The sequence below is a fragment of the Enhydra lutris genome, unplaced genomic scaffold, assembly GCF_002288905.1.
Source record: "Enhydra lutris kenyoni isolate GAN:26980312 unplaced genomic scaffold, ASM228890v2 scaffoldscaffold10, whole genome shotgun sequence".
In the NCBI taxonomy this organism is placed as follows: Eukaryota; Metazoa; Chordata; class Mammalia; order Carnivora; family Mustelidae; genus Enhydra; species Enhydra lutris.
Window position 1 is genome coordinate 9,610,267 of NW_019154094.1, and position 27,548 is coordinate 9,637,814.

Genomic DNA, 27,548 nt, shown 5'->3' on the forward strand with positions numbered 1-27,548 from the left:
GCTGGCAAAATGGGATGTAGCTTGTTAGCACCAATGGTTCAAGTCTGGGAAGCGCAGTGCTGGACTTTGTTCTGGCTGCTCAGGCTGATTTGATCTGATCTTTCCTTGGTTCTAGTTGGGTGAGGTTGCTGGATAGCAAGATTCCGAGGGCCAGATGTGCTTAGCAAAGGAAAGTTTCCTGTGAGAATCTCTTCCTGTGGCACATTTTCCCCCTGGGGTTTTTTTTCCTCATGTATTCCCTATTCGTTAATAAGTGATCGTACCCTGGCACTCGCCCAGGGCAGTGGTCCCTGAGGCTTGGGGAGGCCAAGAAGGCAGTGTGGCAGTGTGTGGGAAGGAAGAGGTAATGTAGGGAAAAGGCAGGCTGGCTGATGTCTTGCCCATCTTGGGGGAGGTTGGTCAGGGCTGGGAGTATGTCCCTGGCTGACTCACTCCTGTGCTTCTCTATGACTCAGTTTCCCCAGGTGTGACCAAGGCTGCCAGCTGACAGAGCTGTTCTGAGAGCCTCAACAATTGTGATTAAGAAATAAAGAGGCTTGTGGCTACAGTCATCCTTTGTAGCTCTCTTCTAGGTCACTCGGTGTGTAAACACCCTGGCCCCTCCCCCCCCCCGGGTCAGAGCACCCAACACACAGCTGAGATTGGGCCAGAAGTGGCTGGCGGGCAAGTGGGCACATTGGTCAGAGCAGGCTACCAGCCTTCTCTCCCTCCTGTCTCCTTTGCAGCTGTCTTGGGGCACAGTGTCGGGGGCACAGAGCCATGTCTGATCTGCTCCTCCTGGGCCTGATTGGGGGCCTGACTCTGCTGCTGCTGCTGACACTGCTGGCCTTTGCCGGGTACTCAGGGCTGCTGGCCAGGGTGGCGGTGAGTGCCGGCTCACCTCCCATCCGCAATGTCACTGTGGCCTACAAGTTCCACATGGGGCCCTACAGCGAGACTGGGCGGCTTTTCACCGAGAGCTGCAGTGTCTCCCCCAAGCTCCGCTCCATCGCCATCTACTACGACAACCCCCACATGGTAAGGAGCCTCCCGTGCCCTGGCTGGGGTTCTGCCCCATGGATGGACATGGGGCAGGGGTGTTGTAGCTTCCAGAGAAGGGGTGGGAAAATATGTGAGCTGATCCTACACACCACCTCCTCTCTGAGCTTGAAGCTCCTTCCAGATTTAACCTGGACTCCTGCTCCAGGCATCCTTTCTCCTTGTCCAGGTCTGGTTCTCAGCTCATGGCTACCCATGGACTTCTGACTGCATGGGGCCATACTACTGCGTGTCCCTAGTTTGTGCCGGGGCTTTGGTCCCCTGCCTCTTCTTGCTGTGCCTCCCTCTTTCATCCCCATTTGAGACCAGGGCTGTAAGGCCAGGCTGCTCAGATTCTACCCTTCCTTTGGAGTCATACCTTATTGTTTCTGTGCCTTCCCTCTTTCAGCTTTCCTTCTGTGGCTACAACTCCTCAAGGGTTGAGACAGCAGGCCTTGGGCATGGGGCTTAGAATCCTACCTCTTCAGTCATTCTGGTGGCCCCTGCCTCAGTGATATGGCATTTCTTTGGATGTTAAGCTGCCTGGTTTGGAGAGGAACGGCCCCTCCCCCTTAGCCTTAAGTGGGAGTGAAGAGCACTGGAGCCTAAGTGGGGTGGAGGGGCAAGTGGAGTTAGGTGAGCTGCCCCGAATGTCTAGGATGCTGGGGTCAGAGATGAGCCCAGCATCACTGGCACCCTGTGGGTGTCTGGCTGTACTTACACACTGTAGTGAGTCAGGGCTCACCAATGTGGCCTCTTGCCATGCATGGGGTGGTACTGCCTGCAGCTGCATGGGCTGGCAGCTCTACCAGGAGTCCAGCCTTCAGCTCTGAGCCTTGGCAAACAGACCGTTGGGAATCCCCAGCTCTGGATTCCTTGCCTGTAGAACTCAAGTAGGCAAGGCCTACCCACTGTCTGCTACCAAGCCTCATTAGAAACAAGGGTGGGCTGACTCTCTGTGCTGGGTTCTGCTGGACAACTGCACTCCAAAGATGAGCACACCTGGCTCTGCCCTCGAAGAAGTTCATGTGACTGGCAAGTCAGCACCATACAAATGGGTCTGTCATAGGCACTGTACTTGATGCCTGCAGAGCTTTGAGCTTTGGGTCTGGGGAAGGTACCCCAAGTTTGCCTGAGAGGTTCACAGAAGAGGTGGACTGTAGCTGGGACTTCTCCCATGAGTAGAACTTTGCTCCTCCGGGAGGGGGCTCCTGACTTAGGGAAGTATGACAGTAAAGACTTGCAGACATAGGATAACAGGGGAAGTGTGGCCAGCGGACATGCGGTAGGCAAAGAAAGTGGTAGAAAGGTTTGCTGGGCCAGGCATTGTGAGGAAGAGCAGTCTGGGAGGCAAGGGGCAGCACCATTTGCCCCCTCTGTTTTAGGAATCTAACTGGATGGCAGGTGAAAGAGGGGAGGAGATGAGGCAGGGAGGCCATTGAGGAGATTGGGCTAGGTCCAGATGAGAGGTGACATTGACCTGGTTGAAGGATGAGTAGACAGTGAGGATTTGAGGTCACATGGTTGGGAGACCGCGCTAAGTGGGAGTCAAGAGCGCTGGAGCCTAGGTGACACGGGGCAGGAGCGGGGCTTTGGGAAGCTCCTCGACCAGATGTTAGACTCTGCCTCCTGCAGAACTCTATTCTGTAAGTCCCTGCCCCTCCTTCCACACCTGGCCCAGTTCGAGCCCTCTGCAAGGCCTCAGTGGGAAGGAGAATAGTCCTTGCAGTTGCCTCATTCTTCAACAGCGTGTCCTGTTCCTAAAGCAACACATTGGCTCTTGGGTTGGAAATGCTAATTCCAAGGTAGGAAAGGGCCAAGGTAGCAGTGTACCTTGGGATCAGCACTGGTGGCTGACCCAGGAACAGTGAGATAGAAGAATCTTGGCATGGTGTGCTTTCCCCATGGCCTCCTGGCCCAGCCACCGCTTCCAGGCAGCGCACCATATAGCCGTCTTTAGCAGGGTGGGGGGGGGCGGTGGGCTTGGGTGTCCAGGGTTGGTTGGGTGCAGCCTGACTTGGGTGTCAGTCTGGGCGTGGGGGATGCACAGCCTGAGAATACAGCCTCAAGGTTGGCAGTCCTGGGTTCTGATTCTGTTTCATTACTGTCATGCTGTGTGATCTTGAGCATATCACATAATCTCTCTGAGCCTCTATTTCTTCATCTATAGAGCTCTGTTAAGATATCTGCTTCAAATGTTGTCTAGCAAGAATTAAATTAGGTGATATAGGTGAGACATTGATCCTACCACCTGGCCTCCAGTAGCTGTTTAACAACAAAAACAAAGAAGGGTGGACAAGACATTCATGTTAATTAGGTGCACTGAGGCGTTAGGCTGAGCATTATGACCCAGGGCTAGACCCTTGGCCTGGTTGTGGACATCTGGCTGGCTCAGAGGATGAGTGTACAGCTCAGAGTGGTCCCTCTGGTCCTATTCCTCTCAGTCCTGGGTCACTCCAGAAGATAGCTGTGTCCCCATTCAGAGCTAGGTCATACCCTGACACCTGGATAGCTCAGGATGCTTAGTCTCCACGTGCTGTGGGAGGTGGGCAGTATATTCTCTGCCTAGCAGGGATCCTCACAGAGGGTTCAGGGAACCATGGACCCCAGACTTCAGGTGCTCATGGCTATCCCTGGGGCCCCAGGGTCCACACTGCTGATGTGATAGAAGAGGACACTGAGGATCAGACAGCAAGAGCTGAGGTATTGATCTCTCATAATTCACTCACACTTTTTGCTTTTATTTAACAAATGTTTGAGCACCTAATCTGTGCCACACTGCTGGGCACTGGGGCACTGTGAAGACCAAAGGGCCCAGCCCTCAGGGCCTCTCAGTGTAGGGGTATCAGGGGAGTCTGGCTGAGAGACCCCATCCAGTGCTAGGGAAGCGTAAGAACCCAAGCCTTCTCCCTAGGCTGCTTCCCTAAGCAGTGTCCAGCATGGGGCCCTGCATATTTTGGTTCACAGACAGGATGCAGGCTGAGCTGTTGTGTGGCCCATCCCCATACCTTCTCCCTCCCTAGTGAGCACAGTGGGCGCCAGAACCTGCTTCTGTGTGAGTGTAGGGAGCAGTGAGGCTATTTCAGGCTCTGTGAGTGGAGCAGGGAGTGACCAGGTGAGAGACCAGCTATTAATGCTGCCCTCTCCCATGAAGTGTGGACTGACAGCTCTCTAGCCACTTGCTGTCCAGGCCTCAGCGCCCGGCCTCATCTGGGCATGGAGAGGCTGGTTTCTGAGAAAGGCCTGGCCTCACATGGTCTGACTGTGGACCCAGGAGTGACACAGGAAAGGATGGGCACCACCAAGGCAAGGCCCTGGCAATCGCTGTGGGCTCTTTCACGTCAGGTGCTGTTCAAACATACATACCTCATCAGCTCTGTGTCCTGGAGCGTCAGCATGTATGTGTCAGTCAACTTTAGATCCTGGAGTTCCTTACGGAAGAAGTTTCTGGAACTGGTTCTTGTTGGGCAAGAGAAAGGATTCCATTCTCCATCCCTGAGGGCCTTTGGAGAGGGAGGAGGAGGAATGAGGGAACATGTGACAGGAAGTGGACCGACCCTGGTAGTGGCTTATAGGTGTTCTCCTCTTGGGCCCAGCGTTCTTGGAGTGCAGCCATTTCCTCTAAATACCAAGGGAAGAGGGTGAGTTTGAGTCAGTCACCGATCTCTGCCTGCGCCGCAACCTCTCCCAGTGTACATGTGTATATGTGCTGCCGAAGTGAGCACCCCAGTGTACATGTGAATACACGCGTGCATGCACGTGCGCACACACACATACACACACATCCAGTTCTGTTCTTGTAAAACTGGAAAAGAGTTAAAATTGCTCTGCCCTCAGCCCTGCTACTGATGTGGGGTGTGGGGTCTGCGGCCCCCGTCCCTCTGGGAGCCTGGGGTGTTGGAGGGGAGGGAAAGAGCTGGGAGGACCCGAGTGGGTCACTTGATCCTGGCCAGCTCTGGCCTGTGATAGCCCTTTCTGGGTCAGCTGCCCTCACTGTACCCATGGAGCTGTCCTGTGTGCCATCCTGGCCCTCCACCTTCTTCTCCACCCCTGCTGCTCCTGCCTCCACTGCTGTTTGGGCCTTAAGCAAGCTGTCTGCTGCCCTTGTGGGGAGCCTGGTTGAGGCAAGTAGGGTGTGGCAGCAAGTTCAGTTTACCTGGCTGAGGCCTAGGAAGGGGTGCTTGCCCCAGGTATGGGGCAGATGGGGGAACTGGTGGTTCTTGGGTTCTGCCTTTAGTAAACTAGACTGTATTGAAGCTCCTTTTTTCTCCTAGTCCACTGAGAGTCAGCCTGGGACCACCACATCTACATGGGCTTAGGCTGGTAAGAGTGTTGATTTAGGCCTGTGCCACACTTCCTTTCCTGTGTGTGTGTGTGTGTGTGTGTGTGTGTGTGTGTGTGTAGGTGGGGTCTCCCCGTGATCCCTAGAGGCACTGAGACCATATGGGGCTTGAGAAGGAATGAGGGATTGGGATTGCCCAGGGTTGACCCCTCAACAAGGGCAGTGGGAATGAGGGCTATCTGGTGTTTCCAGGGGCCCAGGCCATTCCCTATCCTAATTACCCATGATGATTTTCATCCAGATGGAGTCTGGGCTTTTGCTCTTTAGCAGGTTAACTGTGTGGGGGAGCCCTGGAAAGGCACAGCCCTTTCTTCCCAGCAGAGCTGCCTTTGGTAGGGAGGAGGGCTGGGGTATGGGAGGTGAGGGCTTTGAATCTTTCTGGGTTTGAATCAAGGCTCTGCTGCTTGTTAGAGTGTGATTCTGAGGGAGTCACTTGGTTTTTCTGAGAATTCCTACCTCAGGGGTTTTGTTTTTCTGGGGACTAAATAATAAGGATAAGGCCCAAAACCTGGCCCCCAGTAGATGCTTAGCACTCTTGGCACCCCCTCCCCTGGCCTCATGCCACTAGGACTTTGTACTTTTGGGAACCCTGCTTGCCTGCCTCTGGCCTAGCCTCTTGCAGGATGCCTGGGCCATCAGAGGAGCACAGCATAGGGACACACCATTATGCAGGCTTTGCCTAGCCAGGGCCTGCTTCTCGGGCTCCCACGTGGCTTTGTGTCCTGTGGTGCAGCTCTGGAGCCAGTCTGCCTGTGTTCGAATCCAGACTTCACTGCCTTGCCGTGTGGCCCTTTCTGAATAGCTTTGCCGTCTGGGTCTCAGAAACAGAGTGGATAATGGTAGCTATTGCACAGCACTGTTTGGATTGAATGAACTGACATGTGGAAGGTAGCAACTGGGGTAGTCAGTGAGCACACTGTCAGGTGCCAGCTGTTGTTAGGATTATGCCTGGGGGTGAAAAGAAAGAAGCCCTGAAAGACTTCTAAGTGAGAGTTTCCAGAAGGCCCCCAGGCCCCGCTTTGGAGGTTGGCATCCTGCTTACTCCCTCCCCTGCAGCCTGAAATACGGGTCCTGTCCCCTGGCCCTGCTGTCTGTGTCACCCATGTCCTGACTAGTGTGGACCAGCTTTTGCCTTTGGAGACCACCTGCTTGGGGAACTTGGACCTGTGGTGCTTGTTGTATTGACCTGCAGCACCCTGAAGGTTAAATGAACCCACCCTCCAGTAATGAAGAGCTGTGGCTGCTCTGTTCCCCCTCAGTGAAGGCCAGTGAAGGTCACTGTCCCTACTTGTCCCCTTACCTTGGGTAACTCTGGGCTGGGTATGCTGGCCAGGGAGGAGTTGAAGCAGCTTGCTGGGCCTGGATATGCAGGCATCGCAGCTGGACTTCATCAGATGTTGCAGGTTATGGATCGAGGGCTGGCCATTTCTTTTTTTAAGGTTTTATTTATTTATTTGACACGGGGCGAGGGGGGACACACAAGCAAGGGGAATGGCAGGGAGAAGGAGAGCAGAGGAGGGAGCCCAGTCGAGCGGGGCTCGATCCCAGGACCCCAGGATCATGACCGGAGCCGAAGGCAGATGCTTAGCTGACTGAGCCACCCAGATGCCCCTAGGGCTGGCCATTTCGACTGAACCCAACATCTGGGTTTGGTCTGGACCCACTGACACCATTTTTCCTTCCTGGATCCTGGAAGATACTAGTCTTGTCCAGTTTCTAGACGCACTGAAGTCTTAGCCAGGCAGGGACTCTCTTTTCTCTATGGCCTCACCAACAGTGTCAGCTTGGCACCATGAGACCTCTCTGGAAGGAGCATTGGGGCCAGCTTGTATCCAGAAGCTTTAGGTTCCAAGTAGACTCCCCTCTTCTCACATGCCAGGACTGAAAAGGCCTCACGGCTCTTGTTCTGGGCACAGGTACCTGGAGAAATGACTGATCTAGGGAGGAGAGTGAACAAGCAGATGGAACTGGGAGACCCAGGCTGACTTCCTAGGATCAGGCCCAATAGAGGCATTGCAATCAACCAAGCTGGGTGGAGTTTCTAGCTATCAGGACACTCCCTTTATCTTCTTGGCCCCTGACCTCAGTGGGCCATTTCTCCTGGAGGTGGGCCTGGGCTCTCCAGGGAGCCCAGGGAAGCCTTCCTCTACTCCTGACCAGCCTTGCCCCTCCCCAGCTGGTCTTAGGGTCTGTTCCATCTCCTTGCCAGTGCCTTGTTCAGGTGTGGAACTCCAGCAGCTCCAGCTGGTACAGGGCTGCTTGCAGGTGGTGGGCTTCCTGATAACTTCCTAGGCTGCCCCTTAGCCACTGGCCAGGGCAGAATGGGGCAGAGGTATCCCACTTGTGGAATTGAGGGGCTGCTCATGCAGAAAAGGAGCACCTGAGGCTGACACACCTCCAGGATCTCAGGAGTCCTGTCCCTTATTAGCTTCCTTCCCCTGTAATGGGAGTTCCTTTTTCAAGGTAGAGGAGGAAGAGCTTAGCTCACGTGCAGGGCCCGTGTGTACGTGTGCAGGCGTGCGTGTGGTGTTGCTGAGATACCCCAAGAAACTTACTGTGTGCACAGGATTCTGGACCTTTCTGCCTAGAAGCCTGAAGTGGTGGGGAGAGACAGAGGAACCATCAGTTACTGTGCAGCACAAGACCTGCTTCTTTGGGTGGGCATTTGGGATCTGAGAGGAAGGGCTGCTTGGCAGGGAGGATTTGAGGAGGAGGGTTGAGCTGAATCTTGAAGGATGGGCAGGAGTTTCCCAGGCAGAAGGGACTCTGGATTAGGGTGAAGAAGATCATTCCAGGCAGAGGAAGTAGCTTGCGCAAGGGCAGGAAGCATGGGAGGACGTGGCATGTTTGGGGAGCTGCAAATAGTTCCGTGTGGGTGTGTGCGGGTTTGTGGTAGGAGAGGAGACCGGCAAGGCGGGCTGGGCCAGAGCCTGGATTTGTCCCTCCCTCTGCCACTCAGATGCTCAGTGGACACTTGCCCACCTGGGTTCTGGCCCCTACTGGGGCCTGGGGATGCCAAAAAGAGTGCTAGGCAAGTGTGTGGACAAATCCAGGCACTATTGTATGGACCACTTAAAACAATGTTGAATGCTGGGCTTGAAAGTTTCATCCTAGAGCAGAATTGGGAGCCATTGAAAAGTTATAAGCAGGGTGGTCACAGGTGTTGTGCTTCTTGGGGATCAAGGAGGATGTTGAGCCTGGGAGGTCCATAAAGGCTGCTGAAGTGATCCCCGAAAAGACCCAGGGACTCAATCCCAGGAGGGCCAGAGATGATCAGTCAGGTGGCTTTCCATCCATTTCTCCATCTAAGTTATATTGAATGTTTCTTTTGTACATGATAAGTCGCTGGGGTCAGGATCGCAGTGATTGGCATTGCAGCAGACACTTGCCAGGCGCCTCCTGCCTCAAGCCTTGGGTGTGAATGGAGCGGTTGCACCATCTATAGACAAGAGATGGTACTGCATTTGGCTCCAGCGCCTCTGCCAGGGTAGGGTGGGAGGAGTGTCAGGCCAGGGATGGGACTGCTACCAGGTGGAGTTGATGGAGGCAAGAGTTAACAGCGAAACGTGTGTTTGGAGGTGGGGGGCACCCAGCTACCCTGAAAGACTCCCCAGGAGAGCGCTTGAACCTGGAGAATGGGCAGGGAGGAGCTCTGTGTTGGGAGGTTTGGGTGAATGGGCCAGGGCATGGCTGCAGGCCAGGGGTCACTTATTTGGCCTGTGTCGTAGCTGCTAATGACTGACAGCACTTCCAGTACTTGCCGAGCGCCGCACCAGGCCGGGCCCTCAGATGAAGTATCTCATTCAGTTTGTCAATTCTGCAAGGAACTTGAGCTCTAAGAAACCAGGGGACTTACCCAGAGTTACATGATTCACTATTCACTCCCAGTCCTGTGTATCTCCAGAAGTTGTGGTCCTGACCACTGCACCATATTGCCTGCCAGTAAAGTCCTGGGCTAGACTTAATGACATAGGATGCAAGGGGGCGGCAAGGGGGCCCTAGCTGCTGAGACCTAGCAGTGACCCCCAGGGACCGCATGGAGGTGAGAACCTGGAGTTGGTGCTTGAGTCCCAGGCAAAGTGAGACTCCAAGGACAGAGCTGGGCTGGGCTGAGAAACCCCTAGGGTATTGTTGACAGGGCTTGGCGAGAGGGCAGAAGCAAGAACACATAAAAATGACTTCATGGTGCTGGGAAGGTAGGCCAAGAGAAGCAACTGGAGGTAGAGGGAGTTTGAATTTAAGCATCAGTGGGCCCCAGATAGTAGGAGAAAGGGACCTTCAAGTTGAGGGAAATCCAGGATTGACAGCACATGGTCTCTGATGAGTGTCTTCGATTCAGGATTAGATACCCCTGGGGGTATCAGGGCCTGGTGTAGACTCAGGTGGCAGGAGATGAGACAAAGTGGGGCCCCTTGATGCCAGAGGAGAGGTGAGTGCTGGGCTTTGCAGGCCTGGGGCCAGGCCTAGGAAGTGTTAGAGACTCACATGGAGCCCCACCCACTTTGGGTTTATGGGACCCAGGAGAGGGAGGGCAGCTAGGGAGGGGAGCACAGTGCAGTGACATACAGGTACTGGGAGCCCAGGGAAACTTGAAGGGGAACCAACAGTCTCTGGCTGAGCCAGGAAGGGACTTGGCAAGTGTGGCAGGGCTTGGGATGGGGCATGGGTTGGAGAGGAGGTCTGGGGGCTCTGGTGATGGTGGCTGGCCCAACCTGAGGGACTGGGGAAGAGGATCTCAGTTTTGTCAGCAACCCAGAGTTCAGTGTGGTCCCGCTTCTGGACCAGTGACCCTCCATAGCACAGGGCCTGGCATATTTGGTAGAGGCATAAATGAAGGGATGGATGAACCCTGCAGCAGGATGCCAGAGGCTGGGGCCACGGATAAGTTCCAGAAGGAAAATACTGTTCTCCATCATGGTATCTGGGGCTGTGGCATGTTGGAGCTCATGGTTCTGCCAGGCCTGAGCTGGCACAAAACCCAGGTAGCAAGAGTTCTGAGAGCCTCCTTCCTTTGCCCAATGCTGACACCCTTGTTCTTCCTCTCCAGGTACCCCCTGAGAAGTGCCGCTGTGCAGTGGGCAGCATTCTGAGTGAGGGTGAGGAGTCTCCCTCCCCTGAGCTAATCCAGCTCTACCAGAAGTTTGGCTTCAATGTGTTTTCCTTCCCAGCACCCAGCCATGTGGTGACAGCCACCTTCCCCTACACCTCCAGCCTGTCCATCTGGCTGGCTACCCGCCGTGTCCATCCTGCCCTGGATGCCTACATAAAGGTGAGAGACAGGCCCAGTGTATGTGTGTGTTGGGGGATAGCCAGTCCTTCAGCTGGGAGATGGGGAGGACTGCCCAGTCTGGGAGGAAAAGTTGCCTTCGGGAAGGCAGCACCCCGGGGCCCCCATGTGGAGCTAGGAAGATGAGCAGATGCTGCTGGCATCTTTCCCAAATGCCAGAGACTTGTGGGTGCCAGAGCATCTACTAGGAGCATAGGGAGCTTGTTCACAAACGTAGCCTGGTCAGTGTGGCTCTGGATTGGACCAGAGACATTAGGTCTCAGCCCCTGCTCCAGGCTCAAATGGATGGACAGGTCCACCCTGACCCTTTCCTGCTTGAGGCCCACAGAGCCAGAGCCCTGAGGCTTCCTGTGGGTGGCAGGCCCCAGGTCTTCATGTGTGGTCCTGGGCCTGGCCGCTGGATGGGCTTGTGCACCTGCTCCCTGAGCACAGGGCTGGGGCAGCAGCAGCCCCTATCTCCTTTGGTTTCTGATCTGGTCAGGGGTCTCTGTGTCCACAGAGATTTTAAAAAAATTTTCCCTGTTGCACATCCCTCCTCCTCCAGAACATTTTGTAAACTTGGGTACTTGGGAATGACCCAGTTGGGCTTGAAAGCATTGTTTATTCATCCATTCAACTTGAGTTTATTGAATGTCTATGTGCCATGTACTGTGCTGGACACAGTGTGAAATGTTGGTGTATGAAATACACATTTACAGCAAGTGGTTAGAGATAGGTAATAAGTGTCAGACAAGAGGCACCTGGCTGGCTCAGTCGGTGGAACATGCAACTGTTGATCTGATGTGAGGCCGAGCCCCACACTGGGTGTAGGGATAACTTAAAAATAAAATCTTTTAAAAATATATAAAAATAAAAAAATTAAAATAAAATAAAAAAATATATAAAAAAATCTTTTTTTTAAAATGTCAGACAAAATGAGATACATGCTAGAAAAGAATGGTAAGGAAGGGCAAGGGACCAACTTGGATACAGTGGTCAGGGACAGCCTCTCAGAGGACGTAATCTCTCAGGTGGAACCCTGAAAGAGCCCTTGGAGAAGGGGGTAAGAAGACTCCAGGCAGAGCAGAGTGGGAGCAAGATGGTGGGAAGTCACTGCAGTGTTCCAGCCTGGAAAGTGACACGTGATCTGAGCCTCTTAGCCACACATGTACAAGACAGGTGCTCTCATCCTGCCCAGGGTGGGCCTGGATCCCAGATCCATGGGGCCAGTGGAGGTGCTTATGGGGCTGTCAGGATTTCCACATGAATGGTGGTGGCTTGAACTGGGGCAGTGGCTGTAGAGATGCCGAAGAAGTGGAAATTTACCATCTATTTTGAAGGTAGAACTGGTGGACTGATGCATGGATTGGAATGGATCGGACTGTGGAGGGGCTGGGAGGGCAACCAGCTCTGGAGACTGTGTAGTGCGGAGCTGCCTGAGAAACAAACAGGAGAAGAAAGGAGGAATTTCAATTTGGTGGATTCAAAGGAACCTGAGGGCTCTCCAGAGCAGCCTGGGGGAGGGTCCTTGGTGATGGAATGGGAGCTCAGACAGATCTTGGTTAAGGAGGCGAAAAATCTGGTGTCAGGGCTAGGGAATGAATAAATGGGTCACCAGCTGTGGCCTTGGTGGTCAAGGACAGGAAGAGAAGAAACAGGACAGCTGTCGCTGTGGTAGGGCAGAGACACAGGGAGAATAGAGGTGGAGTTCCTTTGTGAGCTGGACGGTGGCAGCCAGAAGGGTGCTGGGGAGGAGGTGCTTGCCTGGGGGTGAGTTGGGCTGGAGGCTGAGGGCGGGGTGATGCAGGAGGTGGGGTCGCTGGCTGGTGGTAAGGGCAGGAAGGCAGACATTGGTGCTTGAGGCCCATTCACCGTGCGTCCTAAGGGGGCCTCAACCGTTTCACCCAAGAAAGGCTACTGGGCAGTGTCTTCAGTCCTGTCGCTGCTGTCTTCAACCTCAGGGTTGGAGGAGCCCCCCTGGGAAGAGACTTGCTGGGTTCCAGACCTCAGAACAGGACATGTGGCATGTGGTGTGGTGGCGAGCAACTCAGCCACCAAAGACTTTTCCTGGCTTCAGGGGTTTATTTTTAGACACCTTTGTCCAAATTTCCCGGCCCCTGACAGCTTCACAAGTTGCCTGGTTTTGACGTCACCTCTTTGATGAAAGCCCTTCCTCCTTCCTCCTCCTCCTCCCGTGGGAGCCTGTCAGCTGTGCTCTGGGCTTGATTCTCCTGGGGTGGGGACTGGAGCAGGGGGCTACCATTCTCTTTCCTGCCTTTGATGAGGAAGCCAGGGTACAAGAGAGCAAGGGGCTTCTCCAGAGATGTCCGTCAGGCACACTGCTGTGGGCGTGGCCACCAGCTGGGAGAGTGAGAGAGATGCCAGGCTGCCCACAGCAGAGGCATGGCCCAAGGTGCTCTGATGGTTTCTGGAGGCAGAGGTCATCTCTGCCCCTGTGTTTAGCCTGATCTTGTGTTCTGGGGAGCTTACCATGTGAAACAAAGGGGCTGAGCCTGCAGTGGACGGGGGGTGGCCCTGTGCCTCTCTCAGCCTGGGAAACAGAGAGAAGAGAACATAAAGCTCTCTCCCACACCTGCCCTCTTCCCCGCTGCCCTGGGACCAGAGGAAAGACGCTGCTAATGAGACCGTGGGCTCTTCTGACTCTCCCAGCTCTGACAGCTGGCTGCCTTTAAGTGTGCACGCATGCGCGCGTGTGCGTACCCTTCTTTTTCCTCCACTTCTCTGTCTTCTCTCTGGATCTGAGGCTGGGTCTGCTGTGGAGGTGTTTCAAATGGAATGACGGCAGCCATCTGCTTTCTGTCTCAGGAGGCGTGAGGGGTAGGGGAGGCCAGTAGCCCCACTACCAGAAGGATGGGAGAGGGCTTGGCAGGCTGCAGCAGGGGGCAGGGGTGGATGGTCTCAGAGCTTTGGGTGGGGGAGGTGGAGAGCAGCTGCTGTCCTGGCAGTTGCAGACATGCCTGAGACTGGAGCAGGATTGACCTCATGAGACAGAAAGGTCCTGGGAGTCACTGTAAGGAACCCAAAGAGAAACATTTGTCAGGTTTCTGTGGGGATTCTAGAATGATGTATAGATCCCAGCTTTGTAATCTGTGTTGCAGCCTCTGACTCTCTGGCAGCCTGGCCAGCTAAGCTGGAAGGGCTAAATCTCTGCCTTTCTTCACATAAACCACTGGGGGGCTCCAGGCAGAGCCATCTGGGACAGTGTCTGTGTGAGGGGATGCCTGGGTACCATGTGACTATCATTTTATGGGGGAGATGCCCCAGCTTTGTCAGGCTGCTCCACCAGAGTCCAAAGAGGTGGCGTCCTTGGGCAGGAGGAGATCACCCCCTGAGCCCCAGGAAGTGGGGTCTGCTGGCAGCTGCAGGAGGAAACTGAGCGTCCTTGAAATTGTAGGAAACGGGACCCAGGCAGGTGTCAGCCCAGAGCAATAGGCAAAGGTCCCAGAATTCACTGCAGGATAGAACCAGTCTTAATGAGTGTCCAGGGGAGACTTGGGGCACCTGGAGCAGACCAGGAGAGTGAGAGGTCTGGGGATCCCTTGTGCGTGAGAGGCCCCCGAGCTCACTTCCTGCCCCATAGCTCTCTATAGCAGTTGGCGGGGAGGTCATTGAGAGTGTTAGACTGCCAGCCAAGACCCCATACCCGACTTCCTCTCAACAGGATCCCTAATCTTCATAAATCCCCTGCCCCAGGGTCTCTGCTTTCCAGGAGTTCTCAGGGGAGGGTCCTTGTGGTGGTTGGATATCTTCTCCTGAGTTTAGGGAGACACAGGGCATTGCCCATGTGGAAGCTGGTTAGCTGGGAAGGGCGGGCAGGTGGGGTCAGACATTGGCTCTTCCTCCACAAAATGGTAGAGAAGCTGGGGGAAGTAGGGTCCAGGTGGATATAGTGAGCTGGTTGGTTTGGGACAGTCTTGGTGGTAAAGTTCTGGGACAGCTGGGATGGTGAGGTTGTCTCACTAGGGGGTTTAAAATGGGCAAGAATCCTAGCTCAGAGTTCTCAGACCTCTCTGGGGCAGGAGCCTGGGGCTGTGCTAAGGGGTCCCCGTGGTTTGGCTGCCAGGTGTTAGGGCTTGTACTTGTACCCGTGCTTGCTTCAGCTGGAGTAGCTCTGGCTCACAAGGTCATGAGCTTTTTGGAGGAGGACATCTGGAATTTAAGTGTTTTGAAACCTCTGTCTTCAGAGAGATACACAGCTGGACAGACGCCCCTCCACGCCTGGCCCGCTGCACTTCTGTTGCGGGTCTTGAGGACACTGTGGCAGCTGCAGTGTGAGTGGAGTCAGGGGGCAGTAGGGCTCATCCCGTGTGCAGGCAGGGCCAGGGCCCCCAGGAGAAGCCGTTGTTTCTGGGGAGCATGACTGACTGGGAGTTGGACCTGAGGGGAGCCCTGCAGTTCTCACTGGGCTGGTGGTGACTGAACTTTTGAGTGGTGGGTGACCGGATGGTGTTGTCACAGGGCAGCCAGCTGGGAACTAAGGAGTAGGGGCCTCAGCAAGGCGCCTGCAGGAGTGAGTCAGCCTCTTGTGGTGGGGGAGTCTGTTGCTTCCTCTCAGCAGCATGGTCAGAGCCTGGGGTCCTGTCCAGTGGCTCAGAATCTTCTGTATGTGCTTCCCCTTAACCTGCCTGGGTAACTTTGAGGGAGTCAGTCGGGGGAGGGTTTGAGCCCACTCTGGGGCTAGAACACCAGTGGGGAGCAACATGACCCTTGCAGTGGGAATCCAGGTGAGGACACCCCAGTGGGCTGTGAAATCTGGGGTCATCTCTCTCTCCATGCCCATTACCCTTGCTGAGCAAACGCGGGAGAGTTCAGAACTTTATTTTTCATAAGGAAGCACCCCCCTGGCAGGACGTCAGCTCAGTTGCTGACCCAACAGTTACTTACTGAGCCCTCTTTTATGCAGCATTGTTCAGGGGATGGGGGAAGCAGCTAGAAGGCAATCACAGGGTCATAATCAAAGCCTACGTTCCAATCATTGTAACAAATGGGGAGATGGAGGTCTGGGGAGGGGAGGTTACCCAAGGTCAATGGATGAAGCAGTGGCCGAGTCCAGACTGGGTGGCCTGGGCTGAGGCCACTGCTTGCTTTTTGACACTTTGCCCCGTCCATGAGTGGGGGTGGGCCCAAGAGGTCCAGGACCTGTCATGAACTTGGGATATACTTGGGATGGTCCCCAGGTTGGGCCTGGGATGGTAGTACAGTGGACCAACATCTAAGTGACCCTCTGTCTGTAGGCCTGGTGGGCGTAGTCAGGGCTGAAGCTGCTGTTCTCAGAGTCAGCTTAGGGAGCCAGAAGCGAAGGGCAGGAAGGGCCTGGCTGTCGTTTGCCCAGCAGGCGCCCATTAAGGGAGACCTTGGCGGTTGCTCTGGGCACAGAAAGCAGCTGCTGCAGGTGCCTTACTGGGGCTCCAGGGCCAGCTCACTTGCCAGTGCTGCCCCCTGCTAATTGGCCTGTCCCAGCTTAGTGAGGAGAGTACTCTCAGGAGCGCCAGGCCCTGGGGCTGAGTGATGGGCCCCCAGAATTCTTTCCTCGCCCATTTCCCCCCGCCACAGAGGTTAGCCGTGCCCAGGGAGAGTGGGGGTGGAGGGAATGGATTCACCAGGGAAAGCAAAGCCACCTTTGGAAGATGGAAGGAAGGGTACCTTGAAGGGTACCCTTGAAGGAAGGGTAGCATTCTCCACGTGAAAAGGCAGGTCAGGCAGAGTCACTGATTTGGGTGTGGTTTTTAGGTACCTTGTGGCGGGAGTGCAGGGGACGAGCAAGGGTTCAGATTCAGGAGGTGGAGCTGGGTCTTGCATGCCCTCGGGATCCACTGATGGTGGCTGAGCAATTGAATGACTGCTTCCAGGCTGGGCTTTGGAATAGGACTTTAGCATAGGGAGATGGGAGGGAGAGCTGGAGGCCATGGAGCTGAGGCTCAGAATGACTCTCTACTTCCAGATGCTCTCAAGCCAAGAGAAGCCCCCCACCTTATCAGGGCTTCCCTTACTCCCCTTAGGGAGCTGCCCCTGGATGCTGAGTTGGGGGGGGTATCTATAGGAGGCCAGGTCTCTCCCACTGCCAGCCTAGGCCCTGCAACCTGTTCCTCAGTCTCTCTGGCTTCACCTCTCCCTACTCCCCTACCTCAGGACTAAAAACACAAAGCCAGCCTTTGCTGGGGCGGGCGTGGGAGCCACCACTCTTGAAATACCAGCTCAGATGTGGTAGCTTGGCAGCCCTGCAGGACCCTGGGGGCTGAGGCTTGCCTGGATGGTACTGTGGGGTGGGGCCGTCACAGATCCCGAGGGAGCCTTCTTCCCCAGGCAGATGGGAATTCCGAGGAAGGATTTTGTTACTTTTCTCTCGGAAGCTTCGGATTCCAGGAACGAGGGAAGGGGGAGAGATTTTGAGGAGGGGGCTTTCCCTCCAGAGCAGAAAAACTCTGCGCTTTAGCAGAGCCGTCAGATCAGGAGAGGTTAGCCGTCTGGTTATACCAACAGGACACCTAAAGCTCCAGGAGTTGGGCTTTCCCCGGGGTGGGGTAGAGGGGTGGAGGGCAGAAATCAGAGGTACCAGTTGGAGATGAGAAATTCAGGGCCGCCTTCTCATCTACCTCCTCTCCTTCACCCTCTCCTCTTCATCCTTCCTTGCCCACCTGTCCTTCCCCTCTGTCACTTCCTGATGCCTCTGGCTCCCAGGTGCTAGGCTTCATGGTTCCATCTGCACTGAGCAGCATTCCTGCTGTTGGATAATCAATCAGTAGCATTCTCTGCGGCCTGTGAACGGGACGGGGCTCAAGGTCCTTGACTGCACAGATGCTGCAGAGAATGGCTGGGTCTTGAAGAGGGGTGAGCTGTGGAGCCTGCCATGGTAGCAGCAGCATCTGGGAGTCTGTGGCTCCTCTCCCAGTTCTGGAAGGGAGAGTGGGGGATCCCAGGCCTGAGCCCCCAAGTCTCCCAGAGGGTACTCACCCTCAGGCTCCCTATCCCCTGGTCCTGCTCCACAAGGGTCCAAGAAGTCCAGAGTGGGACTGAGCTAGGGTTGGGCCCTAGCGAAGGGAAAGACTGGGCTTGGCTGCGAGGTCGGGGGCTTCCGGGTCCAGATAGATACTAGGGTGCTTAAGGGCCTGGGTCCCCTGCGCCTGCTTAGAGGGAATCACCCCCACCCTGCTCCTCAGTGCCCCAGCCCACCCTGGTCTGATGGCTGCTGAGGCCCCCTCTTGAGCTGCCCAGGAAGCCAGGGCCTGGGTGCACAGGAATACGAGCAGAGGTGTAAATTGCATGGCAAGCTGTCAGCTCTGAGGTGAAAATGAAAAGTCTTGAGGCAGTGGTGCCAACAGGCACAGCGCCCTGCTTCCCCAGCCCGTTCTCCCTCACACCTTCCCCTTTTTGCCATCTTCCCCAGGCCTGGCTCCTCTGCCGTCCCCTCCCCTGCCATGAAGGGGGGGCCCTCCACATAGACCTGACCCCAAGAGGGCCCTCATCTGTTGCTTCCCTTACATTTTCTAACTGGCTTACTGGTGCACAGAAAACTGGGCTGTGCTTGTTTGTTAATTTTGCGATCTTAACACTTGTGGTAATTTCTCCAATTGATTCTTTTTGGGTTTTTCAAGTATATAATTATCTTATCTTTCAGTGATGGTGTTTTTATTCACCTTTTCCAGTTTCTCACTTCTTTTGGGATCATCTGTTCCAATCTCTTTATTTTACAGTTGGGAATATTGAAACCCAAGGAGAAGCTATCTATTTGTCAGTGGCGAGGCTCTGGACTCCTGCCTGAGCTCTCTCTGCCACTTCTGCTCCCTCACTTCCCTCTGCGGCAGCCCCATCTCTCTTCTTGTCTCCTTTTCCCATCATTTTCGTAGCTCCGGGCCCTCCTACCAGGGGGAGGGTGCTCACCAGCCCTTCTGCAGGCTCTCCCTGCTGGCACGGCAAGGCCCCCAGAGCCATCTCCTGCTGTCACCTCCCACCCCACAGACAGGTTTAGGTTCTGGGCCAGAGGCTGTCTGGAGGCCCAGTGGGGATGAGAGGCAGCCAGAGAGAGGGAAGTTGACGGAAGTTCCTGGGCAGAATAATAACAGTGTGCCACATCCTAGCTGCAGCGGCGCCTGCTGTGCCTCCCCCATCACTTTGCACGTGCGATGCAGACCAGTTGCCTGAGGGGCCTCCAGGGTCTGAGCCCCCACTTGCAGGGAGCGCTGTGTGCGGGTGGGTGCACGTTGGTGTCTATGTAATTAAAAATGAGCACGCCTCGCTTCACCCAGTGAGGACACGCCACCACCTCGGGTGGGATGCAACAGCTGTTTGCGAGCTGTGTGGCAGCCCAGCTGTCCAGCCTGCAGTGGAGGGATGGCTAGGACCGGGCAGCCCAGGGTGAGCAGGGAGGCCCAGGGCCTCTCACGCCAGGAGGCAGGAGGTTAAGGGGCCGTGATTACGTAGAGATGACAGAGAAGAACTCCTCTTTTTCTGGGGCTCAAGTGGAGTTGGGGGATGTATGACCCAGTCCTTGGCCTGCTCCCATTGCCTCATCCTTTTGGGGATTGGAGGCCACCTGGCTCTGAGCAGACCCAGCCTCTGGGCAGCCTGGGAATGGTCTCCACCTGGACCTGACCTTTTCTGCTCCACACCCCCTCCCCACCCTTCGCCAAAGCCAGGGCGTGGGTTGCTTCGTTCCCAAAAGAGAGTAGTTCAGGTCTTCTCTCTCCCTCCTCCTCCCTTCCCCTGATGTAGTACGAACTCCCCGGGGCAGCACTGTGGGTTTTGTGGGGAAACCTTAGCCATCTGAGCCTCTGCAGGAGCTCTGAGCTGTGTGGGCCAAATCTGTGCCCCCCACCCAGGAATGAGTCCAGCCTGAGATGCGAACAGAATGTGTGGTGTGTTCCCCAGATAGCTGAGGCAGCGGCACCACGGCGGCCTGTGTGTGCCGCTCATTCCCTTGTCTGCCGGCACCCCTGGCTGTGGAGAGGTAAGCCCCTGTCAGTGCAGCAGGGGTATTGGGGGAGGTGCTGCAGACTGAGGTCCCCCGGAAATCCCTGCATTGTGGTTGGTGTTCCAAGTCCCCATCTTGTTTCTGCTGTGGAGAGCAAGACTTGGAGATGTGTCTGAGGGATTAGAGCTCCTGAATCCCTCTTCTAGCAGTCGCTGCTGGCACCGTAGCACGGTGACTTCTTCCTGTTAGGTGGGGAGCATTGTGGATGTCTGCATCTCTCCTTCCTTGGAGAGAGACCTTGTGGTCCCCTTGATTCTGTGCAAGAGTGAGTTGCTGTGGGTTGTGGCTTCATTAGATGGCCAGTAGCTTCAGTGGGCAGAGCAGGTTCCCCTGTCCTGGTGATGCTTCCTGGAGTGTCTGGCTGTCTGGGCTGTGGGAGGGGGTATCCCCGGGACTGGAAGGATGCCAGGCCCATCCACACTCCTTTCCCCAGCAGTGCCAGCCCAGCGTGGCATTGACTTGGTGTCCTTGGCCCTTGGCAGTCTGTTCTCCAAGGGCTCCCTGGGGCTAGCTGAGGGAGAAGCAGCTGGTCTTGCCTTCCTCCAATGATTTTCCAATATTTATCAGCTCATCGACATGAGGCACAGGCCACAGCTCCTGCTGTGTACTGAGGACCTGAGAGCTGGCCCATGGTTACCCTCTCTTCCCTTAGAGTCTGTACCTGGCTGGGAGGGAAAGGTCTTGTCCTATGCCTTGTCACTTAGGGACAGGGCTTATGGCTAGTCCTGTCCCTCCTCCCCTGCCCCAGTCCCAGTTGGGCTCATTATTACTCTGGGGCAGAACAGGGATGGGAGGGCGATCTTGAGGAGAGGCTGCACAGACAGCTATAAACACCTTTCTTGCCTATGGGCCTAAGTTGGAGGTTTGCACCTCTGCCTTCTTCCTGCTCCTCTCCTTTGCCCCTGAGTCTGAATTTTGACAGGACCTGGCATGTGTTAAAATGATTCGAGGCTAAGCTGTCAATGAGATTTTTAATTAGCTCCATGCCTCCCTCCACTGGGGAGGGCCTGGGCCCCCAGGTGGTAGGGGTAGGACGAGGCTGGGCTTGGGTGGGAGGCTGCTCCTGCAGGGGCCTGGGGGCAGGCTTGGGCAGCTGGCACTCCCTGTGTGGGATGCTGCAAGGAGGGAGAGCCAGGCAGGGAAGGAAGGGCTGTGTAGCTAGGCCAGTTTTCTCTCTCCTCTGTCTCCCCTGTTCCTCTGTTCTCCCCAATGGCTTTGAGATGAAGGCGACGGCAAGGATGGAGGATGCAGTTTCCATGGCAATGGGGCTGTCCACAGCCAGGCAACTTCAGAGTCGGGCTCTCCGGAGGGGGCAGCTGTGCAGAGCAGCGACAGAGCTGCCTCCCGCCTGCCAATGAGGGGGCTGGCAGAGCAGGTGGTAAGGGTGGCTGCCTGGTCCTGCCCACCCTGATGCCCAACCTAGAGGAGAGAGGGAAAAGAGGACTACTCCCTCCTATTACCCCTGTTACTTCCAGAAGGGAAGCTTTAGGGAGGTGGCTTGAGTGTTGATAAGGGTTGGGGTAGGATTCCACTCTCCCTGGAATTTCTTGGTGGTCACAGGTTCTGCTTCCTGGGAGCATCCCCAAAGCCAAATGTCTATGGCCCTTGAGAGACAGGCTACCAGCTTGATGACCGCTTAGCAAATTTCCTCTGGACTGTTAAATGCCCAGAGAGGGCATGGGCGCATTGGTGAAAGCCATGCCCTGATTAGGTTTGGGGGTATTTTTCTTCCCTCTAGCTACTGGGGAAGGGCCTGTACCTTCTCCTGGGAACCCCCTGACCCTGGGCTTGGTGACATGGCTCAGTTCACTGAGTGGAGCTCAGGTTTGGCAGATGCTCATTCCCAGGTGCTGGCAGTAGGGAAGCTCCAGAGCCTGGTAGCTCCTGCTTCCTGACATTGTGTTCTTGTTCAGCCTCCCGAGGATCAGGGCCGGGTGAGTGTGTGGGCAGCTGGAGAAGCAGAGACAGCTGTCAGTGTGTGCAGAGATGGGAGGAGCTGGGCATGTGGATTTGTGAGGTGGCATGAAGAACACCCAGGTTGGCAAAAAAAAAAAAAACCCCAAAAACCAAAAACTGGACTCAAAGTATTAAAAGTAGGGGCACCTGGGTGGCTCAATGGGTTGGGCCTCTGCCTTCGGCTCAGGTCATGATCTCAGGGTCCTGGGATCAAGCCCTGCATCAGGCTCTCTGCTCAGCGGGGAGCCTGCTCCCCCCCAACCACACCACCTCTCTGACTACTTGTGATCTCTCTGTCAAATAAGTAAATAAAATCTTTTTTAAAAAAAGTATTAAAAATAATGAATTTCCTTCACTGATCCTGGGATGTCAGGGTTGGGGTGTCCCTCTCTGTGTTTGAGCACATTGAGACTTCGGGTGCAGGGCCTTGCTTGGGTTACCCATGCGGTCTGGCTAGCTGAGCTGCAGCCAGACTTTGGGCAGGCCACCCACCTTCCCTGTGGGCTCCTAGACATACCCTGTCCCCCAGTGGCTGCTGAACACCCTGACTCATAAACCTTCAGGCTCACCTTTCTTCTTGTCTTTGCCAGAGGGGTTCATTTTGTACACTTCTTCTCTGCTTTAATTGGAAGGGGTCCTCAGCTCTAATGTTGGCCAGGCAGGTGGACAAGTGGAGTCCTAGAGTGGCTTCTCCCTACCAGGTGCTAAGTCTTTCATTACTGCTAAGTGGAAGGCTCATTTCAGAGCTCGTGAGCGCCGGGCGGGTGCTATAAATAGTCGTGTTGTGAAGGTTGGTGGCTGAGCAGCGACAGGGCAGGGGCCTCACAGTCATCCTAGTGGATAATTGCGCTCCATTGCAGGAAAGGGGGGCAGGCCGGGGAGCAGCATGCTCTTGACCCCTGTCCTGATTGTTCCTGCCTGCCTTGGTGCAGCTCTGGCATGTGTCTGTGCGCCATTCCATACACACTGGCAGAGGGACACTTCAGGCTCTGTGGCCAGGCAGAGGGGAGTGCCTGTCTCAGGACTCGGGGCCCTATAAACTGGTACTTCAGCCAGCTGGGGAGTCAGGATAATGTCCAGTGCTGGTTCTACTTGTCCTGCCTACCCCTCTAGCCTAGGATCTGCCTCTTCCTCCTTGGCCGAAACTCTGGGCAGGTGCCAGAAGGCAGGGAACCAAGCATATGTGATAGTCTTGGAGGTTGGCTTAGACCTGAACTAGGAAAGAATGGGAGTGAAAGAAGGGTTTCACTGGCCTGGAGCACCTGTCCATGGTCCGTCAGTAATATGTCTGTGAGGGCAGGGGCCGGAGGCCTGAGGGTCAGGGGCCCTGGCCTTTCCTGAGATATCGGGGTCGGTCAACACTGTCCAGGGTGGAGAGGAGGTCACAGCCAGGGGATGCTGAGATGGGAAGTCTAGCAGGTCAGAACTTGGCTTGGCTGGGCTTGGGTGCCTGGGGCCTTTGTCCCTGGGGTCCCTGTCCCTGGGGTAGTCGGAAGCTAAGCATCATGGCTACTTGAGACTAGTGCTTTCTGGGACAGCCTTTTGGTCAGAGGTATGGATAGGTTGGTTTAGTGGTGCCGGGGGCAGTGCCAGGCCCCTGGATTCTAGTAGCACCTGTCCCAGGGTGTTGTCCCAAGGACTTCTGGGTCCTTAGATCATTGCCTCCTGGAGTTTGGGGCCCTGCCCTTAGGGTGCTCTGTGTGTGCCTCCCTCAGCAGGGGTTTGGTACTTGGGGGAGATCGAGGCAAGAGGCGGAGCCAGCCCTCTGGGAGGGAGTGAGCAATAGATAGTTCCTAGGGCCTTTTAGGGGTGGGTGGGTCAGAAGCCCTGTAAGGTTCATTTCACCTTCTGCCACTTTCTGACAAGGAGCGGAAGCTGTGTGCCCACCCTCGGCTGGAGATCTACCAGCAAGACCAGATCTATTTCATGTGCCCACTGGCACGACAGGGAGACTTCTATGTGCCTGAGGTGAAGGAGACAGAGCGGAAAAGCCGGGGGCCTGCAGAGGCCAGTGACACCCAGATGGATGGCACAGGTATGGAGGGTGGGGCCCTGCGTGGAGCCTATCCACTGTGGGTGTCCAGACTAAGCTTGGCAGAGGTGGAGGAAGGAAACCTGCCCACCCCACAACCCACATGAGAATTGCCTATTTCTAGATACATGGATCCATGCAGATTGGGTTCACACATGTTAGCCCTGGCAGTACAGATACAATGACCCTGCAGATGCCACGAGAAGTACCTTTGGAAACAGATGCTCATGGGACCCTGGGGGATGGGGCTATTCAGGAAAGGCATCACTTGGGTGGGGCTCATCAGAAAGTAAGATTGGCCCTGGATCTGGAAGGTAGAGAGGAGAGAACAGGGTGTTCCCAGTACGGAGCCCTACCCAGAGGCAGCTGCTTTCTCCCTGCTGAAGAACAACCAGAGAGCCTGCCGAGGGGAGCCAGGAGATCAGCCCCTTGCCCCTTCCACCAGAGCTAGCCTTCGTCCTCCAGGTCTAGGCCAGCTGGTAATTTGCTGGCTTTCAACCCACCTCCCTGCCAGGCTGTCCCCAGGAGCAAGAGGGCCTGCTGGTAACATCCCAAGGGGCCCAGCCCTAGTCCGCGCTGCTGGAGCCTTGTGTGGTGATGGAGGTCCATGACCTGTGGGAGTGGTACACTCCCCCCAGTAGATAGCTGGGAGGAGAGTGGCTATCCCTCCTTCTTTGGGAGACTTCCTCTGTCCAGCCAATCTTCAATAACCAAGGTCATCCTAGAAAGGCATATGTTGTGGCGGGGGGTAAGGGTACTGAGAGGCAACCACTCCCTAGAGGCCGTGTCCAACACAGTTAACTTCATCTGCTGTTTAATTACCTCCGTGGGGCACTGTTCCCACCCGCCTGGTAATGCCCAGCAGACATTCTTCAGTGCGCCTACTGTGAGCACAAGACATGGCACAAGGTCAGCAGGCCCAGGCAGTCTCTAGGGCAGGAAGGGGGAGTGTCTTGACCTTCTTTCGACCTCCCTCTGCTGTCTACACTCCCGTCCTCAGCCCACCCACCCAGCTTTCTCCCAAACACTGCCTGCCAGGGATATTAAAGAACTGCTTGGCACCCGCTACAGCTGGCTGCAGCGTGGCTCCCACGCCCCCAGTGCCTTGGCCTGTCTTCCTCACTAGCCTGCCCACCCACTCCCTGCTGGGCAGGGGGGTCGTGGAGTCGGCCCACCTCTGACAGGATCTGCCCTGACACCCAGGGCGGACTCTGAGTATGTGCCTGCCAGGTGCATGCCATTTGCACAGCAATGTGTGCTGGGTGCCTGGCTGCCCAGGGCTTGGCGTGCCCCTGACTTCCTCCCCACTGGGGCCGCCGCTTGGGCTAGGAGGTGAAAGGGGGTGATTAGCTGCCTTATGCCTGTTATTACATTGATGTATTATTTAGCTCCAGGGAGGCAATGAATATTTGATCTCCTTGCACTGGCTGTGGGCAGTGGAGGAGGGAGGGACTGGGGTGAAGGTGGCAGCTTCATTCTCTGCCCTGGCAGCCCTAAAGACTTAGGTTCTGCCCTTCCTTGCCTGGCCTTTTCTGTCCTGGGACAGGGGTCCAAGGCTCTGGAAGTTCTTCTGGTGCAGACCATGGTGGGGCTGGAGGGATGCCACTTCCTTGCCTTGGACTCATTTGCCAGAGGTGTCCACATGTCCCCCCAGGGGCTGGCCTCATCTGAGCATCCTGGGCCCCAACCTGAAGGGCCATCCCTGGGCTCCATCCTCTGACTGTTCCTAGCCCAGGAGCTGGGACAGGGAGGAGTCAGCCTCCTGGCAAGCAGCACGTTCCCGTACTCAGGTCCCAAGAGAGCCATTGGGTAGGTGGGCTGGTGGAACATGACAGTTTAATGGGGCCTGGGAGCCCCATTTCATTTGCTTCTTTCAGGCCTGCAGCCTCTGGAGCACTGATTATCCCCACTGAAGGAGTGAATAAGGGGCTGGAGTCATGCCCTAAAGTCAGAAGGAACCACCCATAACTCAGGATATAGCCCAAGCTTACACTTGGCTGCCTCTATTCTGGGAGCCATGACTGGGGCCCCAGCAAGAAGAGGGCCCTGGGCTAGTAGGCTAGCACTTCCAGAGCCTACCTCACCTCTGCCAGTAGGCCCAAGGGATATCTTCTTAGGGCCAAGGGAACTGAAGGAGCAGACCCCCAAATCCCCCCACCCTTATTTTAGTCCCCATCTGAGACACAGTGGAAGTTCCAGGCCAAGTCCAAAAGCAAGCAGTTCCCAGCTGCTCCTGGCTCAGGGTTGCATCACCATGGAGACTGGATCTGGGGAAATTGGCCCACCCCTCACCTCTGTGATGTTTGACAGCTGCCCCTCTCCCTCTCACACAGAAGGGGGTGCATATCAGCCTTCTCTCAATCTGGATTCCTACACAGTGGGCCTGAGCTCTTTGTCCCTTCCTCTCCCTACCCCACTCCCCCAACTGTTGTTAGTACCTCTGATCTGGGGAGGTGAGTTGAGGGGTTGCTCCTGAACAGGGCAAATGAAGTGTCTACTTGCCTGGAGGATGTGTTAGGGGTGGGAGGAACATACTGGGAGGGATCTAGACCCTCAGCCCTGTCTCAGGGCTCTTCAGCTGCCAGCACAGTGCTCATGGTCCCCTTCTGCTGCTTTGTGGCTCAGGAACCAGCAGTAATGGTTGGGGATAATTAAGGGCTCCTCTCGGGTGGCCCAGCCATAGGGGAAGAAAGCCCTTAAAATGCTTTATCCTAGTATCCTCCTTCCTTGCAACTGGTTTCTCCAGACTTCTCTATCCCACTTCTCTATGCCCTAGCTGCCTCCTCAAACTAGGGCTCTGTGGGGCCAGAGGCTGAGGCCAGCTGCCTTCCTGAATGTGGCTGTTCCCTGGGGAGCCCCGCATGGGGGAGGGGACAAGAGAGTAGGCCTTCTGGTCCATTCTCCCATCCTCATGCCTTATGGGCACGCTGGCCTTGGACAAACCTTTCTCCAAGCCTGAAATGGGATGTGGAGGAGGGGACATTACTTGAATCTCTTTGTTCTACCCTTAGCTCTCCACCTCAGGGCTGAGTGGTCCTTAATGGACTCTTGGGGGGTGGGGGGGCAGCAGGCTTTGTGGGAGCGCAGGGAGTTGTGAGGCTAATTCAAGGGGAGGGAGAGGAGTGCACAGCATGCTGTCCTCTCTCCCTCCATCCCTCCCTTTGCCCTGTCAGTGTAGCTCTGGCCAGGGCAGAGGGCCTCTGGAATGAGCCTCTTGAGGTAGGGCCCACTTTATTACTCATGAGCACACTGTGCATGCTGGTTCCCGAGCAAGTGGAGGTTGTCTGTCCTCTCCCTGGAGGAGGGAATGGGGGTCCTAGCTAACGTGTGCTCCCTTTTCCTGGCCCAGGAGCTGATACGATGAGTGACACAAGTTCTGTGAGCCTGGAGGTGGGTCCTGGCAGCCGGGAGACTTCAGCTGCCACACTGTCCCCTGGGGTGAGCAGCCGTGGCTGGGACGACGGTGACACCCGCAGTGAGCACAGCTATAGTGAGTCAGGCGCCAGTGGCTCATCCTTTGAGGAGCTGGACCTGGAAGGCGAGGGACCCCTGGGGGAGCCAAGGCTGAGCCCTGAGGCTGAGCCCCTGGGGACTTCCAAGTGGCCACGGGAACCTAGTACTCCCGAGAAGGGTGAGGAGTAACCCTAGGCCCGCATCCTCCTGGGTTGCATTTGCTAAGGAACTGAGCAGACTCTCCAGCCCTCTTCCTCCTTCACCTCTCAGGCCCAGGCTGGGGCCAGGGGTCCCAGTGGGGACCTGATTTCCACTGCCCCATGCTCTCGCTAAGCCTTTTTACCGCCCTCTCGGCTCCCAGGGCTAAAGGAGCCAAGGACTGTGTTCTGCACCCAGACCCTGGGGCTCCTGCCCCTCTGACGTGTTTTTTCAGATTCACTTTGGAGCTTCCAGGACTCAGAATAAAGCAGATGGTTTTCTCGTTTCCCCTGGA

The 27,548-nt window shown here is 55.8% G+C and overlaps 1 protein-coding gene across 6 annotated transcripts in view; it reads left to right on the top strand.

The window, feature by feature from the left end:
* Positions 1 to 27,548, top strand: part of LOC111144191 (testis-expressed protein 264) — a 30,365-nt gene extending 2,817 nt beyond the window's left edge. For 5 of the 6 annotated variants that reach the window (XM_022498391.1, XM_022498392.1, XM_022498393.1 and 2 more), the window contains exons 3-6: positions 726 to 1,017; positions 10,407 to 10,628; positions 23,437 to 23,605; positions 26,952 to 27,548. In XM_022498391.1, coding sequence (XP_022354099.1) covers positions 760 to 1,017; positions 10,407 to 10,628; positions 23,437 to 23,605; positions 26,952 to 27,244 — 942 coding nt within the window. In that variant the 5' untranslated portion in view covers positions 726 to 759 and the 3' untranslated portion in view covers positions 27,245 to 27,548. The remainder of the gene's footprint in view (positions 1 to 725; positions 1,018 to 10,406; positions 10,629 to 23,436; positions 23,606 to 26,951) is intronic. The other variant, XM_022498396.1, reaches the window with a different exon arrangement.